The 18,041-nt window shown below is 37.5% G+C and overlaps 2 protein-coding genes across 9 annotated transcripts in view; one reads left to right on the forward strand and one right to left on the reverse strand.

The window, feature by feature from the left end:
- LOC115215591 (intraflagellar transport protein 56-like) overlaps positions 1-4,566 on the forward strand; it is a 38,669-nt gene extending 34,103 nt beyond the window's left edge. The window contains exon 17 of the mRNA XM_029784807.2: positions 2,211-4,566. Coding sequence (XP_029640667.1) covers positions 2,211-2,322 — 112 coding nt within the window. The 3' untranslated portion in view covers positions 2,323-4,566. The remainder of the gene's footprint in view (positions 1-2,210) is intronic.
- Positions 4,567-5,158: 592 nt separating this feature from the next.
- The window catches only part of LOC115215590 (cytosolic carboxypeptidase-like protein 5), a 75,421-nt gene continuing 62,538 nt past the window's right edge, over positions 5,159-18,041 (reverse strand). The window contains exons 14-17 of one of the 8 annotated variants that reach the window (XM_029784804.2): positions 10,977-11,185; positions 9,325-9,385; positions 7,230-7,305; positions 5,159-5,604 (exon numbers count right to left, since the gene is read on the reverse strand). In XM_029784804.2, the coding sequence (XP_029640664.1) occupies positions 5,593-5,604; positions 7,230-7,305; positions 9,325-9,385; positions 10,977-11,185 (358 nt within the window). In that variant the 3' untranslated portion in view covers positions 5,159-5,592. Of the gene's footprint in view, positions 5,605-7,154; positions 7,306-9,324; positions 9,386-10,976; positions 11,186-18,041 lie in introns of those variants that run through there. The other 7 variants (XM_036505839.1, XM_036505840.1, XM_036505837.1 and 4 more) reach the window with 7 other exon arrangements.

Genomic DNA, 18,041 nt, shown 5'->3' on the forward strand with positions numbered 1-18,041 from the left:
ACACTGGGGTCAATGTAATCGACTAGTCCCCTCCCACCTTCAGGCATAAAATTTTAGAGGAGGTGAAGTAGTTGATTAAATATGAACCCAAGAAGGATGAATGGCAAAATTGTCAGCAGATGGATTTGAACTTAGAATGTAAGGTACATAGCTAAATGCTGAAAGGGGTTTTGTCCAGCACTCTGCCAATTCTGTCAATAAACAAGTCTAAAGATAGTGGGGAAATGTTTGAGTGGATAGAATATTCTTTTCTACTCTAGGCACAAGACCCGAAATATTTGGGGAGGGGGCCAGTCAATTAGATCAACCACAGTATGCAACTGGTACTTAATTTATCGACCCTGAAAGGATGAAATACAAAGTTGACCTCGATGGAATTTGAACTCAGAACGTAAAGACAGATGAAATACTGCTAAGCATTTCACCAAGCATGCTAACGTTTCTGCCAGCTCACAGCCTTACAAAATATTTATTTCTTTATTGCCACAGGGGTCTAAACATAGAGGGGACAAACAAGGACGGACAAAGGGATTAAGTTGATTACATCAACCACAGTGCATAACTGGTACTTACTTAATCGACCCCGAAAGGATGAATGACAAAGTCAACCTCAGCAGAGTTTGAACTCAGAATGTAATGGCAGACAAAATACCGCTAAGCATTTTGCCCGGCATGATAATATTTCTGCTAGCTCGCTTCCCTGAGTGGACAGAATATTGAATTACTACCAATAGTGGTGATGGCCATGTAGGTAGAGTTTATTGGTATACCAACTCACAGTTTGTAAGTTCAAATCTGCCTCAAACTTCTGTTCCTATACAGAACATTTTATTCTACCTTTCCTCCGTTTTAGTGATGGGAGGATAAATTACCAGACCATCTGGGAAGTTTACCTAAGACAAGCTGATACCCTATCCAGGTGGAATTTTATCTTTTTCCTCTCAGTTTGTGCTATGAATCTCAAATTAAGTATTAAGTTTTTACATGTTCTATATTAAATGCCTAATATAGTTAAAAGAAAGTCTGGGGACAAATTAACATGTTATTTGTTTGAAATATGGTATAAGAAAAATCCAAAGGCCAAGTCTTCAGTTACATGACAGTCGTAATAACAATTGTTTCATTATTTTACATACTTGTACAATATGTGTTTATATGAAAGGAAGCTGTGCTGTAACTTTTAAATCAGTTGTTTGAACTTTGTGGAAGAATTTTGCTTCATGTAATATGTCAGGAGTGATACAAATGACAAGAGTAAGTCAAATTCTGTGTTGGCCAAGGGGAGGCGGAGGATATGAATGATAGAGTCTGTAGGATATCAGTTGAGAGGTCAAAGCTCATCATTGGCTTTGTTTTATGTATTTGACCAAGTCCTCCCAGCTGTAAGCTTATTTTATTACAACTGTAAGTGGAAACCATAGTGAATATCATTTCACTGCTGTAATCAGTATGCAGTGTGTCTAGCAGTAAAAATGGTAAATTCCATGTACAGGTGAACTGGATGATCAATGACGAATGGGTTTGGTAACTCATTGGTTTGAGTTCAAAACCTTCTCTCAAGAATCTCTGGAAAAAAAAAAAACTGAATGACTAAATCATCTCTGCTTGACTGACTTTCACTCAATCAGATTTTCTTTTTGTCTTTTAGTCAGGAAGGAAGGCAACAACCATGACCTGTTACAAAGCCTATAAGAATGGTGGGAGGGAGAGAGAGAGAGAGAAGGAGGAAGGTATTCTCAAAGCAGAGACCTAGGCTGAATACCTGCAACAGAGGGGACTCTGCTGGAGGGCAACCATGGTGCCAGGTGCTGGTGTTAAACCGAGTGATGGGTTAAGCCTACCATGGCAGGATTTGAACTCAGACTGCAAAGAGCCTGAACCAATACCATAAAGCATCTGGCCTGGTGTTCTTACAGTTCTACTAACTCACCACTGCCTTGGATTGGTGCTCTTTTATCAACCCTGGTCTTTGTGGAATTTGAACTCAGAGTGCAGATAGAACAAATTACCACAAATTATGCTCTAACAATTCTACCATTCCACCAAATTAAGGTTGGTATAATTAGATTAAGTTTAATATTGAGCTTAGATCTGAATGATCCTAGGTACACTACATGGAGCTGAAAGACTTCAATGGATGAGCCAATGACTGAAAAAAAGGGGGCTAAAAGACTCATTCTGTTATTAATCAGGCTTTCTTATATTTTCAGGGATCGTCTGCAAGAAGTGATACAAATGCTAGGAAACATCAGTAACCCACAGGTAGAGTATATTACACGGACAATGAAGAAATGGGCTAAAGAAAGCAAAGTTCAGCTGTAAATAGTTATTTTATATTGAAGAGAATTATTTATACTGAAAGGGAAGTGGTATTAGATTATTAACCTTATCTTTTCTGGAGCTTTTCATTTGTAAAAACCAATATTTTTACCTACTTTAGTGTGTCCATTCATCATTTACATTGCCAGTATTCAAACACACATACTAATGTTTTTATTTCATGCAAGGTTCTTAAACTTTTACCCATAAGACTAGTCACACACAAATAATACAAATGTTTATCAATTTAAGAAGTGCTTAGCCTTTTTTATGATCCTACTTCTAACAACAACAACAACAACAACAACAGACTGAATAGTGTGTTTCAATAAGACTTCAGAATAGTTAAGAATCTGGAGGAGATTTTGTTAAAATGGTTGATACAATATTTATCATTTGTTTACAGTTAACTGGTGTTTGGGACCCCACAAAAAGTAAATGTTTCTAGCAAATCAAATCTCATTTCATTATTCATATAGAAATGTTATGATAATGTTATTCATATAATTGTGACATTTCCACCAATGTTTTTAAATAAATATGAATATTTTAACCCTTTTGACACTATATTGCCTGGGACTGTCTATGATTCAGTGATATAAACTTTCTGCTTTTAAATAATTTAAATTAAAACCTTTTTTAGAATTTCATGTTAATTTTGTTTAATGACTAAGTTATTTTATTAACTTACTCATTATTTACAAAATTAATTGAAACAAAGGCAGTGTTGTTCAGCAGAAATATGGTAATAAAAGGGTTAACATAAATGGTCTTAGACAAGGTTGTCTACTTAGGGCCAGATATCTTTGTTGTTGCGCAGCCCCAGGTTAACTCTGACCAAACAAAATAGAAGGTGCTCCACTTGTCATCAGTGCAGTTTTTTCGAGATGGGACGGTGTGAATTGGGGGAGCTTTGACTTGTATATTTAACAGGCCAGGGATCACAAATGTTTGGAGGCCAATACATATCAATAGTAATGCTGGGTCTGGAAGTGACTGATATATTTGTTGGGTTTTGAAAACTATAAACTGAGCCAGGAAAGATGAGGTTAACAGTTGAAACCATTGTTCCATCAGTGTTTGTTAAATTATCGCCATTTCTATCTCTTCTCTTTGTTCCTAGTCAAGTTGTCAGTCAGACATTTCAACAGTATTTCCGTCCAAACTTCACAAACTTTAATCACTACAACTTTCTCAATTCCAGGTTTGATTTAAAACATAAATCTTCCCAGAAACATATTGCAAATACCTGGCTTGTTTGTCAGTGAAAGGAAAGAAATGACATGTGAAGTGATGATATTCATGCCTTTCTAAATGGTATTAAAATGTAAGAGAATGGTTGCGACATAAGATTTTATTGTCTGTCCAAATTTATGACAATTTCAGGAAGGAGATTTAGTGCTAAGGGGATGTCTTTGTAGTTTGTTTCAATAATAATACAGATTTCTTACCTTGGTACAAGATTCCAAATTTGTAGAGGAAAGAGTTTTAGTCAATTAAATCAGTCTCAGAAGGATGAAGATAAAGTTGACCTCCAGCAGGACCGAAACTGTTGATGCTACTAAATACTATAAGCTATTTAACCTATTGCTACTGCTACATCATCTAATAACGATTGACCAATGCTTTACCACTTACTCCATGGATAGCAGTTCAATCCTTACTTCTGCTGTGGCTGCTGACCTTCTTTTATCTTTAGCTTGTTTCAGTCATTGGACTGCAGCCTTGCTGGGTTGAAGGGTTTTAGTTGAATAAATCAACCCTGATACTTGTGTCTTTTGTTTGAAGTTTGGTACTTATTCTCTCAGTCTCTTTTGCCAAACCACTAAGTTATGGGGATGTAAACAAACCAATACTGGTTGTCAAGTAGTGATGTGGGGGTGGATGAGCGACAAACACAGGTACAAAGATGGGTAAATAATTTTGTTAGCTAGGAAGCGACTGAGACAAACTACCAGGTACCACTCTTATTTCATAGTTGAGCACTTAGCAGTCGGTGGTGGATACATCCTAATGTTAAGACCCTTGATTAGTTCTTAATTGTTCTGATGTGGTAGAAAGAATCATTCTACTTATGCTGTTTATATAAAGTGCCTTTTAAAAAAAGTGAGAGAAGCATGAATGTCACCAAATCTTGTCAGCACTCCTACACAAAGCTAGCACATCCATGTTAGAAAACTATAATATAAGAAAAAAAATACATCATTAAAGAACAAATAAAATATGTAACATAAAAATGTGTAAAAATTTTATTTCTCTGCAATAATTAACAATTTAATGGTTTTAAAAAGCACTCATTACACTCTCGGAGTGGTTGGCTAACATTGCTACATCTGCCACATTCAAAGCCTATCTTTTCTGGCAGTTTGCCTGTGATCCTTTGTATTGCTGTGATTAAGAAATTTGTTTTCTGGTCACATGGTTTCGAGTTCAATCACCCTGCGTGGCACCTTGGGCAAAGTGTCTTCCACTACAGCCCCACGCTGGCCAAAGTTTTATGAGTGAATCTAGGAGACAGAAACTGAAAGATGCCCATCAAGTGTGTGTGCATGCGTGCCTCTTTGACTTGACATTACATGAAAGCTGTAAATGAGTGTCACTGTTATACAAGTGGTGTCATTCATTTACAGTCTTCTATGAAAATCTGTCATGGAGAACTTTTACTTTGCTTAAAAACAAGCGAGAGCAACATGAAGAGCATCCAGCTGGAGGAAATCCACCTCACTGAATTCTGTCTGACTCATGCCAGCACAGAAAAGGGGACATCATGATGATGATGAATACTAGACAGGTTACGGTTGATGTAATAGTCACAGAACAGACAAACAAAAACAAGAGATTGTAGTTTTTCTTCTTTTTTTTTTATTATTTTATTCAATTTCAACTTGAAACAATAAAATAGCAACAACAGAAATTATAATCTAATACTCAGAATATAATTTCTTCAAAACCATTGGTATCTCCTTTTGTTCTATAATAAATAAATAAATATAAATAATAAGAATACATAACAAACAATGGAAGTTCTTTTTTGTTCTGGAATTGATTGGAACACAGTGAAAGAATATTATTTTAAATAGTTTTAAAACATAGTTTGGTGTTTGTTGTATAGACTACTGGATTGTTTTTGATCTAGTTTCTTCCTGGTGACAGTCAATTCTTTGGTTGGTCGATTCCAATGAGAAATGGTGAAATAAATAGATTTCCTCCTCCAAACTGGACAGACTGGTGGATGATGTGAGTTAAAAAATTTTGGCAATAATGGGTGGTAGACTAAGATGGAACCTGGAATAAAAGAGAGACGCTGTTTTGGAGTGATGAATGCCACAAAACAAATGGTACAAGAGATCAAGGAATATTCTTCCAAAGCAAACACTTTTGACAATGGTGAGACTGATGGCACTACCCTTACCACCCACATCATATCATTCATTACCAGCAGCAGCGACGTCAGATTAGTGGAGCAACATAATCCGTATAATCAGTGTTAATTTTACTTTTTTCCAAAAAGGAAAGGCTGTGCCTGCCGAACAAGGACAGACTGAGAGTATTAAGGGCCCTCGGGCAGTGCCCAATTGACCGACAGCTCAGTCCGTCTCTGTTGCCAAAGGACAACAAGAGAATCAAATGGATTTGACAAATAATAAGATGAGTGAATCAAATAAATTGATCAATGTGCTTGGATGATGAGGCAGGCAAATCAAATATGCTTAGATGAGGGAGTGGATTAATGAGGTGGGCTGGATAATAACATGAGTGAATGAAATTATCTTCAATGACAGGAAGAATAAATATAATGGTCTTAAATGACAGAGGTTTATACTGTTACTATCCATAAAGAATTTGATAACTGGAGGGTTATAGTCTGTCAGTGCTTCGTAGAGTAACAGTTAAATGAGGAGTTTAAAAGAAACCTTTTGCCTTTCTCCAGACTTAGCAGCTTAAAGGAGTAATAAAATTTGCTGTACAAACATAAGGAAGCTAAAATTTAATTATAAAAACATCTCAGCCCAACAAGAGGTTCATCATCATCATCATCATTTAATGTCTGTTGTCCATGAGTTGGATAGTTTTATCAGAGCTAACAAGCTGGAGAGCTGCACCAGACTCCAGTCTGACTTGACATGGTCTCTATGGCTGGATGTCCTTCTTTAATGCCAACCACTTTACAGAGTGTGCATTGGTTTGGTCATGCAATGTGGATGGATGTTGACAGCTCCATAAAGAAGTGTCAATCTCTCCTCCAAGTACATGGAACATGTGGAAGTGGAAAACCCAAGAAGACATGGGATAAAGTACTGAAGAACAGCCTCAGGATGCTGAACCTTTCAGGCGAGATAACAAAGGACCAAGATGCCTGGTGCCTTGCTGTGCTGAAGAAGCCCCGTGCTCCACAGCAGAAGTGTTAAGACCAGTTCCCCACTGGTGGAGAGGTTTGGCCCGCAAGAGTCCTGTGCATGTGCCATGTATATTGTTTCATTGTTAGTTTTTATTAACCTACAAACAAATATTTTATTTCAAATATTTACATGTGCATATATGGGGTCCTCAGATGATAAGATAACTCTCAGGAGGTCTTCAAACAAAATAAGGTCAGGAACCCCTATGTTAAATGTTCCAACAGATAAACCGTGTTAACATGGAACTTATTCGATATTCATCATTGTTTTTACATCTGCTTTTCCATGTTGGCATGGGTTAGAGTGGGTGTTTTATGACAACAGCATTTTCTGAGGTCACCCTTTTTGGTTGCCTCTTTACAACAAGCAGGGAAATAGTGAACCTACTCCAAAAAGTGGGGCAGATACAGTATTCAGAATAGACATGGAATTCAGCAAACCCATGGGATCTCAAGAAATAACAGACTGAAAACAACTATTTTGAAGACAATGGAAAAGTAGACGACTCACTTCTGGTTCTTTGGCAGATTTAGAACAATTCCTTAGAGAACATCCTTCGATTTGAAACGGTAACCTGTTGACATTGCTGAAATGAAGACAGGCATACAGAACAGATATTATTGTTGTAGTAGTAGTAGTGATGGTGGTAGTGGTAGTAGGTATTGTTGTTGGTTGTAGTGGTAGTAGTGTTGTTGTTGGTGTTAGTAGTAGTAGTGTTGTTGTTGTTGGTGGTAGTAGTAGTAGTGTTGTTGGTAGTAGTAGTAGTAGTAGTGTGTTGTTGGTAGTAGTAGTAGTAGTAGTGTTGTTGGTGGTAGTAGTAGTAGTGTTGTTGGTGGTAGTAGTAGTTATGATGGTGGTGGTAGTTGATGAGCTAGCTTTCTTTATTGGCATTAATTTGTGGACATAAGAGTTGTATTATCATACATATTTGTGCAACAAAGGATGCAGAATTTCCCGTAGAGTGAAATTAATACAAATGAGATAGGTTGCAAAATGGACAAGAATCTGATGGAAGTTATGTGGCAAATGAGTATATATATTCACCTCTTTATACCTCTTCAATTTGTTTGAGTGAGAGAGAGGAGCTTCTTTTCGGGTCTTGTCTACCTAATCCATTCCCAAAACTTTAGACCCTTGCCCAAGGACTGAACCACAAACTTGGTGGTTGGAAAGCAAACTTCTTAATCAAACAGCCATGCCTGTACCTTCAATCTCGCAGTTCAAAGCCTTATATGAGGTCAATCAAATGGCATTTTATAGCCATTTAGATTTCATAGCAGTTGAATGGAAATTGAGAGGCCATTAAAAGACTCAGTCAGTTGAGTGTACCTATACATGGTTGTTTGAACTGCTAGGAAAAGCAGCCAAGTAGCCCTCAAATTTCACCCTGTTAGCTAATGTAAGGAGACAATATATTGGATGATGTAGAACAAGAAACTTCTAAAAAGAACGATGGAATGCATTTGATCTTCGGTCTTCTCAATCAGGAATGATCTGGAACTAAACAATGTCAAAATGCTAAATAGGGTCCTTTTATTCTTTTATTTGTTTCAGTCATTTGACTGTGGCCATGCTGGAGCACCATCCTTTAGTCGAACAAATCAACCCCAGGACTTATTCTATTGGTTTCTTTTGAGACTGCTAAGTTACAGGGACGTAAACACACCAACACTAGTTGTCAAGCGATGGTGGTGGAACACAGATGCACAAACATATACATACATACATATATATAAATATATATATATATATAATATATATATATATATATATGACGGGCTTCTTTCAGTTTCCGTCTACCAAATCCACTCACAAGGTTTTGGTCAGTCCGAGGCTATAGTAAAAGACACTTGCCTAAGGTGCCACACAGTGGGACTGAACCTGGAACTATCAGGGCGGTAAGTAAGCTACTTACCACACAGCCACTCAGCAGACTTGGTAAAATCAAGACGGAATAGTATCATAAAAAAAAAAACATACAGTTCTAGATTTAAGAGATGAGGAATTATTTACATTTGACGGATATTTATCCTCATCTTTGTTGTTAATACAATGTTTTGGCTGATATACCCTCTTGGGGAAATTTCGAACCTGGGTTCTCATTCCTAAGGCATTCTTCAATGTTATTATTATTACTATTCAGGTCACTGCCTGGAATTGAACTTGGAATCTTGAGGTTAGTAGCCTGCGCTCTTAACCACTACGCCATATTCCAGTGGGCAATTATGGAGTGAATTTTAGGGCTTATAAATCTAATATGGGAACCAATATTAAGGAAGGATAGGAAAATATTAGATTTATAAGCCCTAAAATTCACTCCATGATTGTCCATGGGCATATGGCATAGTGGTTAAGAGTGCGGCCTACTAACCCCAAGTTTCCAAGTTCAATTCCAGGCAGTGACCTGAATAGTAATAATAATAACATTGAAGAATGCCTTAGGAATGAGAACCCAGGTTCGAAATTTCCCCAAGACACCTGATGAAAGCTGGAGGGTATACAACAAACATGATGAGGACAAATATCCATCAAATGTAAATAGTATAAAAAAAACCCATTCTCACATACACACAAAGAAAACTAGTGATGATATAAGTAAACTTACCTGAAAGGTAAATTTACAAAACTTTGGAAGGTAGCAGCTTTAGCTATTGAACATCTATAATCTTTAAATGGAACAACAGTTAGATAGACTTTAACAAACAAACAAAGATGTTTTTCAACAGAAGATAGGCTGAAATATGAAACCTATTTAAGGATTGTAAATGAAATATTGTGATGAGATTATTGGAATGCAATTTCAGAACACAAATATGATGAAAACTGTTTTCACATCCTATCTATCTCTTTATGGATGCATTCACGCGCACAGACGCGTGCATGCAGCTGACACTCTTTAACTACAGATGACATTTGTCCTCTGGGCAGCAACTTTTCTTCCCCTCACAGAACTTTTTCGACATTGTTTTATCCCAGTTGTTTTTATCGTCAGCAAGCAAACCAGGGCTGTATATATTTCCCTCCAGCATGAAAGATACTATGTGCTTGCAGCCAGCATGCCTGTAGTATTCTCAATATTCCCAAGTGCAATCACCATTGTGCACATATCATTAACCTCTTCGTTATTGTATTTATTTTGAGATGCTCTGTTTTTTTTTCAATTAATTTTAAATATAACAAAGAATTTACTAAAATAATTTAGTTATCATTCAGCTAGTGTTAGGAACATAAATTGTGAATAAGGTTTGGTGGAAGAATTTAATTCAAAACTTATGCAAACAAGACATTTGTAATACAGAACCAGAGCCTGTTTCAGCCAGGTTGGTATCAAAACAGTTAAGAATTGTTTCTCTATTATATATTTTAACCCTTTTCTTACCATATTTCTGTTGAGATGCCCTTTTCTTTCAATTACTTTAAGTATAACAAAGAATTTAGTAAAATAACTTAGTTATCATTAAGCTAGTGTTAGGAACATAAATTGTGACTAAGGTTTGGTGGAAGATTTTAATTCAAAACTTATGAAAACAAGATATTTATACTAAAGAGCCGGAGCCAGTTTCAGCCGGGTTGGTAACAAAAGAGTTAACATTCTAACTAGTAATATGCCATAACCAGAATATTCTGCTTAACAATATAAATACACACACACATACACACATATATATACATTTATTCCATGCTAATGTGGATTGATGAGAAGGCACATGGCTCAGTGGTTAGAGCATCGGGCTTATGATCGTGAGGTTGTGAGTTCGATTCCCGGACTGGGCTGCATGTAGTTATTTTGAGCAAGACACTTTATTTCACATCGCTCCAGTTCACTCAACTGTAGAAATGAGTTGCGACGTCACAGGTGCCAAGCTGTATCGGCCCCTTTGCCTTTCCCTTGGATAACATCAGTGGTGTGGAGAGGGGAGGCTGGTATGCATAGGCGACTGCTGGCCTTCTACAAACAACCATGCCTGGACTTGTCCCTAGGAGGGTAACTTTCTAGGTGCAATCCCATGGTCATTCATGACCGAAGGGGGAGGGGGTCTCCTCCATGGATTGGTATATAGGACTAAACCCACTGTCCCTCTCACACTCGTTCTGCTATGCTGACATGGGTTGGCAAGTTATCAGCCATTATATATAGTCCTCCATCGCCATCTTCATGTATGTGTTGAAAAACAAAAATTAAAAACCAAGAACAAAAAAGGAAAAAAATTAGCAAAAATAGAACAAAATTGAAACAATAGTAACAACAAAACTTACTAGAATTGGTTTTGGTGAACTGTTGTGAAGTTGAATGAGGTAAAATTCTCCACGATACTTTACGTTTGTGAGGAAATTTTTCATGTGCTGTGCTGTCTCGGCGCTCAGTTTTCAAATGGTTTCTAGAGATGGTGTTGGATCTGAGACTGTTTACTGCTGGTTTTTTCTTAAACAAACTATATTTTCGTTTCTTTTTCGGTGGCATATTTCTGCAGATACATGGCAAGAAAGTGAAGAGATCACAGTAAGTAACACACTTGTGTATAAGACATGTATCATGGAGAAATTACATCAACATATTCAATACATGCAACATTCATAAATATATATATATATATATATATAATGTGAAATAGAAAGATGAATAATCTTGTAGTAGATTAATCAAAAGTTTAACCGATACCTTAGTAGCAAAAATCACATCAGTAAACAGCACGGTTGGAGGTACAACCATCTGGCGTTGCAACCGTGCGTTGGTGCGGATAATTGAAATTAAAACATTATTGGTGAATTGAAGAAATGGAGCTGAACGCAGATTGAACAGAAATCGTTTTATTTCATTCTACACGTGTTTCGAAAGGCACAAATACCAAAATCCGATTGAATAATGGGACCATATTGTGTCTTTCTCTTCAGGAAGAAAAAAGGAAATCCGCTGGAAAAACAAAAACAGAACAGAGGCGGAGCAAAAGCAAATCGAACTATGCTCCTAAGAGCCCATGGCGAAACTGTTTATCAGTGTATGTTGAGAACCGGTGGCTGAAGAATTCAACGGGTCAGGCATCGGTCAATCATGTGGGTGAGGGTGTATAGATGTTCTTTGTGACCGAGCATAAAGTTCTGACTATTTAAGGAATATTGGATGTTTTATAAGGGGCGAGAAAAAATCTACTTAGAGTCGTGTGTGTGTGTATACTGTTCTATATATGTGTGTGTTGGCGTAGGGGTAGAAAACATTTTTTTGTGTACGTGTGTGCGTTTGATCGTTCGGCTGTCAGTGGCTACTGCCGTGATAACCGTTGGGTGGCAGAAAGAAAAAATATATATATATATTATGTTTTATGTGTGTGTGTGTTCATCTAAGCCTGCCTTGTCAAAGAAACCCCCCGCTGTGAAAAAACCAAGCCCCGTTTGTCTTACAGGAGTAATTCCCCTTGCAGTGGTTAATCGTAGATATCTTAAAGGCTATTTCAGAATTTGTTACCAAGGGCTATGGGTGCCGGTATTATTTATAAACGCTATTTAAAAGCCAGATAAGTGTAACGCCGCCAATGGGGGCATCGAAAAGCCGACTGTAAGAGCCCGTTTACCATCCGGCCTCTGGCAAACAAAATATGGAAGAGTTCGGAGACACAAATCTTAATCTCATTTATATTTGAGCATTTCTTTTGCAGTCCTATAATCCCTTTTGTTTCTATTAGAAGAGACAAATATTATTTCTTGTATATTGCAAGGATAATCTGGTGCTTGACTGAGGAAAGAAAACTTTGAACTTTGTGTCTCCGAACTCTTCCATATTTTGTTTGCCAGAGGCCGGATGGTAAACGGGCTCTTACAGTCGGCTTTTCGATGCCCCCATTGGCGGCGTTACACTTATCTGGCTTTTAAATAGCGTTTATAAATAATACCGGCACCCATAGCCCTTGGTAACAAATTCTGAAATAGCCTTTAAGATATCTACGATTAACCACTGCAAGGGGAATTACTCCTGTAAGACAAACGGGGCTTGGTTTTTTCACAGCGGGGGGTTTCTTTGACAAGGCAGGCTTAGATGAACACACACACACATAAAACATAATATATATATATTTTTTTTTCTTTCTGCCACCCAACGGTTATCACGGCAGTAGCCACTGACAGCCGAACGATCAAATGCACACACGTACACAAAAAATGTTTTCTACCCCTACGCCAACACACACATATATAGAACAGTATACACACACACACACGTCTCTAAGTAGATTTTTTCTCGCCCCTTATAAAACATCCAATATTCCTTAAATAGTCAGAACTTTATGCTCGGTCACAAAGAACATCTATACACCCTCACCCACATGATTGACCGATGCCTGACCTGTTGAATTCTTCAGCCACCGGTTCTCAACATACACTGATAAACAGTTTCGCCATGGGCTCTTAGGAGCATAGTTCGATTTGCTTTTGCTCCGCCTCTGTTCTGTTTTTGTTTTTCCAGCGGATTTCCTTTTTTCTTCCTGAAGAGAAAGACACAATATGGTCCCATTATTCAATCGGATTTTGGTAATTTGTGCCTTTCGAAACACGTGTAGAATGAAATAAAACGATTTCTGTTCAATCTGCATTCAGCTCCATTTCTTCAATTCACCAATAATGTTTTATATATATATATATATATATATATATATATATAATACAAAATGGGACAAGAACGCAAAACATCCGGACAGCTAGGTGATACAAAAAGGGACAAAACATCCAGATAGACGATACAAAGAAAACAAGGACGGGTCATTCAAAGTTTTCTTTCCTCAGTCAAGCACCAGATTATCCTTGCAATATACAAGAAATAATATTTGTCTCTTCTAATAGAAACAAAAGGGATTATAGGACTGCAAAAGAAATGCTCAAATATAAATGAGATTAAGATAAAGAAGCATTAGTTATAGAACAAACATTAAATATTTTAATCGTTTTATAAAACTTTTTTAGTCGATGGATATTTATTTTATTTTATTTTATTTTTACCATTATTTTATATTAGGTTTTTTGGTAGTTTTTGAATTTTTAGCCGTTTATATTTAACATTTTTGATAAGCTGTTCTATTCGTATTTTATTCAAATATATATTTTTACCTTCTGTGATTTTATGTATATGTATTATTATTTTATGTGTTTGGGAACCATGGTTATTTTTATATTTGATTAAATGTTTGAGGGGTGGTGTTGTATGTAAAGTCGTTGGCCCAAATTTAATGTTTGTTCTATAACCAATGCTTCTTTATACATACATATATATATATATATATATATATACACACACATACCTACATACACGTATACACACATGCACACACAAAAATACATCATCATCATCATCATCATTATCAGTCATTTTAATGTCCACTTTTCCGTGTTTGCATGGTGCAGACAAAATCTGTTGAAGTTGTGGCCAGACATACTTTCACTGAAGGGTACCATTTTCATGACATGCAGACACACATACACAGATGTACACACACACATATGTATGTTTGTGTGGTTGGGAAGCAGATTTCTTACCAAACAGATATGCCTCTATGAATAACAAGTTTATATACATATGTACATACATACATACATGCATGCATATAGACAGACAGATATATATATATATATATATATATATATATATACATACATAGACTCACACACATATATATGTACACATACGCAAATACACAGAGATGTGTTAGTGTTAATATATTTGATGCAGTGTGTATTATTACACACACACGGACACACGGACACACAGTGATGCAAGCATGGATGAGTGATTAAGAAGCTTACTTCACAGCCTTAAAGTCCTAGGTTCAGTCCTACTGCGGGACAAATGTCTTGGGTTGACCCAAGCCTTATGAGTGAGAGTGTAGATGACGGAAACTGAGTAGAAGCCTGCTCAGTGGTTACTGTAATATTACACAGTGTCATGTTGATTCATCCCAAGAATTATATTTTGTTTTTCACATTTTCAGAGAGGAATACTCAGCAATATTGAAATGCTAATTCAATGAGTGGATAGTCCAGTTGGTCAAACAACTGGACACATTCACATGGAGAAATTGCCAGGAGATTCCATTATCATGAGTGTACATGTGATGTGGACGGGTGTGCGTGTGTGTATATGTATGTATGTATATATATATATATCATCATCATCATCATCATCATCATTTAACGTCCGCTTTCCATGCTGGCATGGGTTGGACGGTTCAACTGGGGTCTGGGAAGCCAGAAGGCTGCACCAGGCCCAGTCTGATCTGGCAGTGTTTCTACAGCTGGATGCCCTTCCTAACGCCAACCACTCCGTGAGTGTAGTGGGTACTTTTTACGTGCCACCGGCACAGGTGTCAGACAGGGCTGGCAGACGGCCACGATTGGATGGTGCTTTTTACGTGCCACCGGCAACGGGGACCAGACGAAGCTGGCAACGGCCACGGTCGGATGGTGCTTTTTACATGCCAAACGAAATACACACACACACAAGGTTGAGATAAAACGTTTTTTGCATTTTCACAGATGGTATTTGGCAACTTGTACCTCCATTCTCTCTCATTAATTTGATACAACCGTTGTGGTGCAGCTGTTGCTGAATTGTTGGTTCTTTATTTTACACCTTTGATAACGAGTGGTGGAAAGAATTGTAATTACACCCATTTTACACTACCTGTGTGTGGGGGGGGACTAAGTGCAAGGGCAGTAGCAACAGAAACTATTGATCCAAAAGGACCAGGAACTATTAACAAACATGTGGTATCAAAACTGGTTCAGATATTTCAAAGAAGGTGACACCATCTTCAAAGACAAACCAATGTCAGGGAGACCTTCTGTTGAAGAAGATGAGGCCTTGTTTGAGATGGTCAAACAACAGCCAACTACAAGCACTTGTACATTGTCTGCAAAACTTGGTCCTTCACAAAATATCATCCATCTACACCTCCATAAGCTTGGCCTAGGAACAGATGCTGTCAAGAAGCTTCTCATGACCTGACTAATGACAAAGTTCAATGATGTGTGGAAACTTGCAAACAATTGCTAGGAAATCCTCAAGATAGCTGTTTTGGGCACTGAATTGTAACTGGGAATGAAAAATGGATTAATTTTTGTAATTCTAATAAGAAAAATCAGTGGCTTTGTTCCAGCCAGACTTCAGAATCTGTTGTCACATAGGGGTGATTTCAACATAAAATCACACAGTATGTTTCGTGGAATTTGGAGTGGGTGTTGCCCTTTGAGCTTGTCCCAGATGCTCATGTGAGTGCTAACCTTTATACTCAACAACTGCAACAAGTATATGATGCTTTAAAAGCCTGCTAACCAGCATTCAATCAAAGACATGCACTGCTACAGCATGGCAACGCCCCAGGACATACTGCTAATGTGACTAGATTGCTGCCTTTACTGAGCCATTGCTCATTTCCTGCCTGGACGGAGGTTCAACAATGTGGATGAGGTTGAAAACGGATGCAGGGAGTCTTTTGCCGCCAAACCAGCCAAATGGTAAAAGCATTGAAATGAGCTTCTGGCACAACGATGGCAATAGAATACGATGGGGTATATGTTGATGAATAAACGCTTTTTGTATGCAATTTGTTTGAGCCCTTAATTAAAGCTAGAAATACAACATATATATATATATATATCATCATCATCGTTTAACATCCACTATTCATGCTAGCATGGGTTGGATGGTTTGACTGAGGACTGGTGAGCCAGAAGGCTGCACCAGGCTCCAATCCCATCTGGCAATGTTTCTACAGCTGGATGCCCTTCCTAACGCCAACCACTCCGAGAGTGTAGTGGGTGCTTTTACATGCCACCAGCACAAGGGCCAGTCGGCAGTACTGGCATCAACCACGCTCAAATGGTGCTTTTTATGATCCACCAGCATGGGTGCCAATCAGGTGGTACTGTCATCAGCAATGACAACAGCAGTAATATACTATGGAGGAGATACAAATACTTTGACATTAGGGTTTTTTTTAAAAAAACATTTTGCTCCAAATTTATGATAAACTGGATAAAACATTTATCTGCCATGCTAAAAATTCTTGAGCTTAGATTTTAAAAATATGAATTTTTTTTTATTCATTTCAGTCATTTGACTGCGGCCATGCTGGAGTACCGCCTTTAGTTGAGCAAATTGACCCCAGGACTTATTCTTTGTAAGCCTAGTACTTATTCTGTCAGTCTCTTTTGGCCAAACCGCTAAGTTACGGGGATGTAAACACACCAGCATCAGTTGTCAAGCAATGTTGGGGGACAAACACACACACACACACATATATATGACAGGCTTCTTTCAGTTTCCGTCTACCAAATCCACTCACAAAGCTTTGGTCGGCACAAGGCTATAGTAGAAGACACTTTCCGAAGGTGCCACGCAGTGGGACTGAACTCGGAACTATGTTGTTGGTAAGCAAGCTACTTACCACACAGCCACTCTTGCGCCAAAATATGAAAAAATTAATTATCATTATAATTTTTTTAGTATCTACTTTCCCTGCTTGAATGGGTCAGACAAGACTACATTGGGGCAAAGTTTTCTAAGGCTGGATCTCTTCCTGACACCAACCTTCACCTGTTTTAAACAAAGAAATAACCCTCCATCGCAGTCTCTCAAACAATCAACAACCCAGACAGGGTTACACGGAGGATGAGAAACAAACATCATTCTTATGAAGTGAGAGCTTTTTCTGTTTACAAAGTGTGTGCAACATATCAAGGAAGTTTAGGTTGTAATTAACATTTAGGTGTTCTCTTTAGTGGCTTATAGTTGCAACCCGTTATTTTAGAACATGGCTAGAAATAATTAACTGACATGTTTTGTTGTGTCATATATGTAGCTACCCTTGGGTCAATGAGAACTGTATGGGAAGCTAGGATTAAGTTCAAACTAAAACTTAATCAGAATAAGTGTGGTGAACACCTTGGAGAAAGGGGTCATTTAGAGTGTTTCAGCAGAGTATAATTTGAGGAGTGATAGTTGAAATGGAATCTAATTCTAAATAAACATGACAGAGAATAAAATAATCCATGTGAAAAAAAAACAAAAACATATGAAAATATTCAGAAAAAATCCACAAAGTAAATCAAATAGAATATAGTGAAGCAATTAGTATCTAGAAATTAATATCATTATCATTTAATGACCACTTTTCATGCTTGCATGGGTCAGATGGAATGTTTTGAGGCAGGTTTTTCTATGGCCAGGTGCCCTTCCAGTTGCCAACCTTTACCTAAGGTAATGTTTGTCCATGACCAACATGTCTATCATCGTCTTCATCGTCATCATTTAATGTCTGCTTTCCATGCTGGCATTGGTTG

Source organism: Octopus sinensis, linkage group LG9 (assembly GCF_006345805.1).
Source record: "Octopus sinensis linkage group LG9, ASM634580v1, whole genome shotgun sequence".
In the NCBI taxonomy this organism is placed as follows: domain Eukaryota; kingdom Metazoa; phylum Mollusca; class Cephalopoda; order Octopoda; family Octopodidae; genus Octopus; species Octopus sinensis.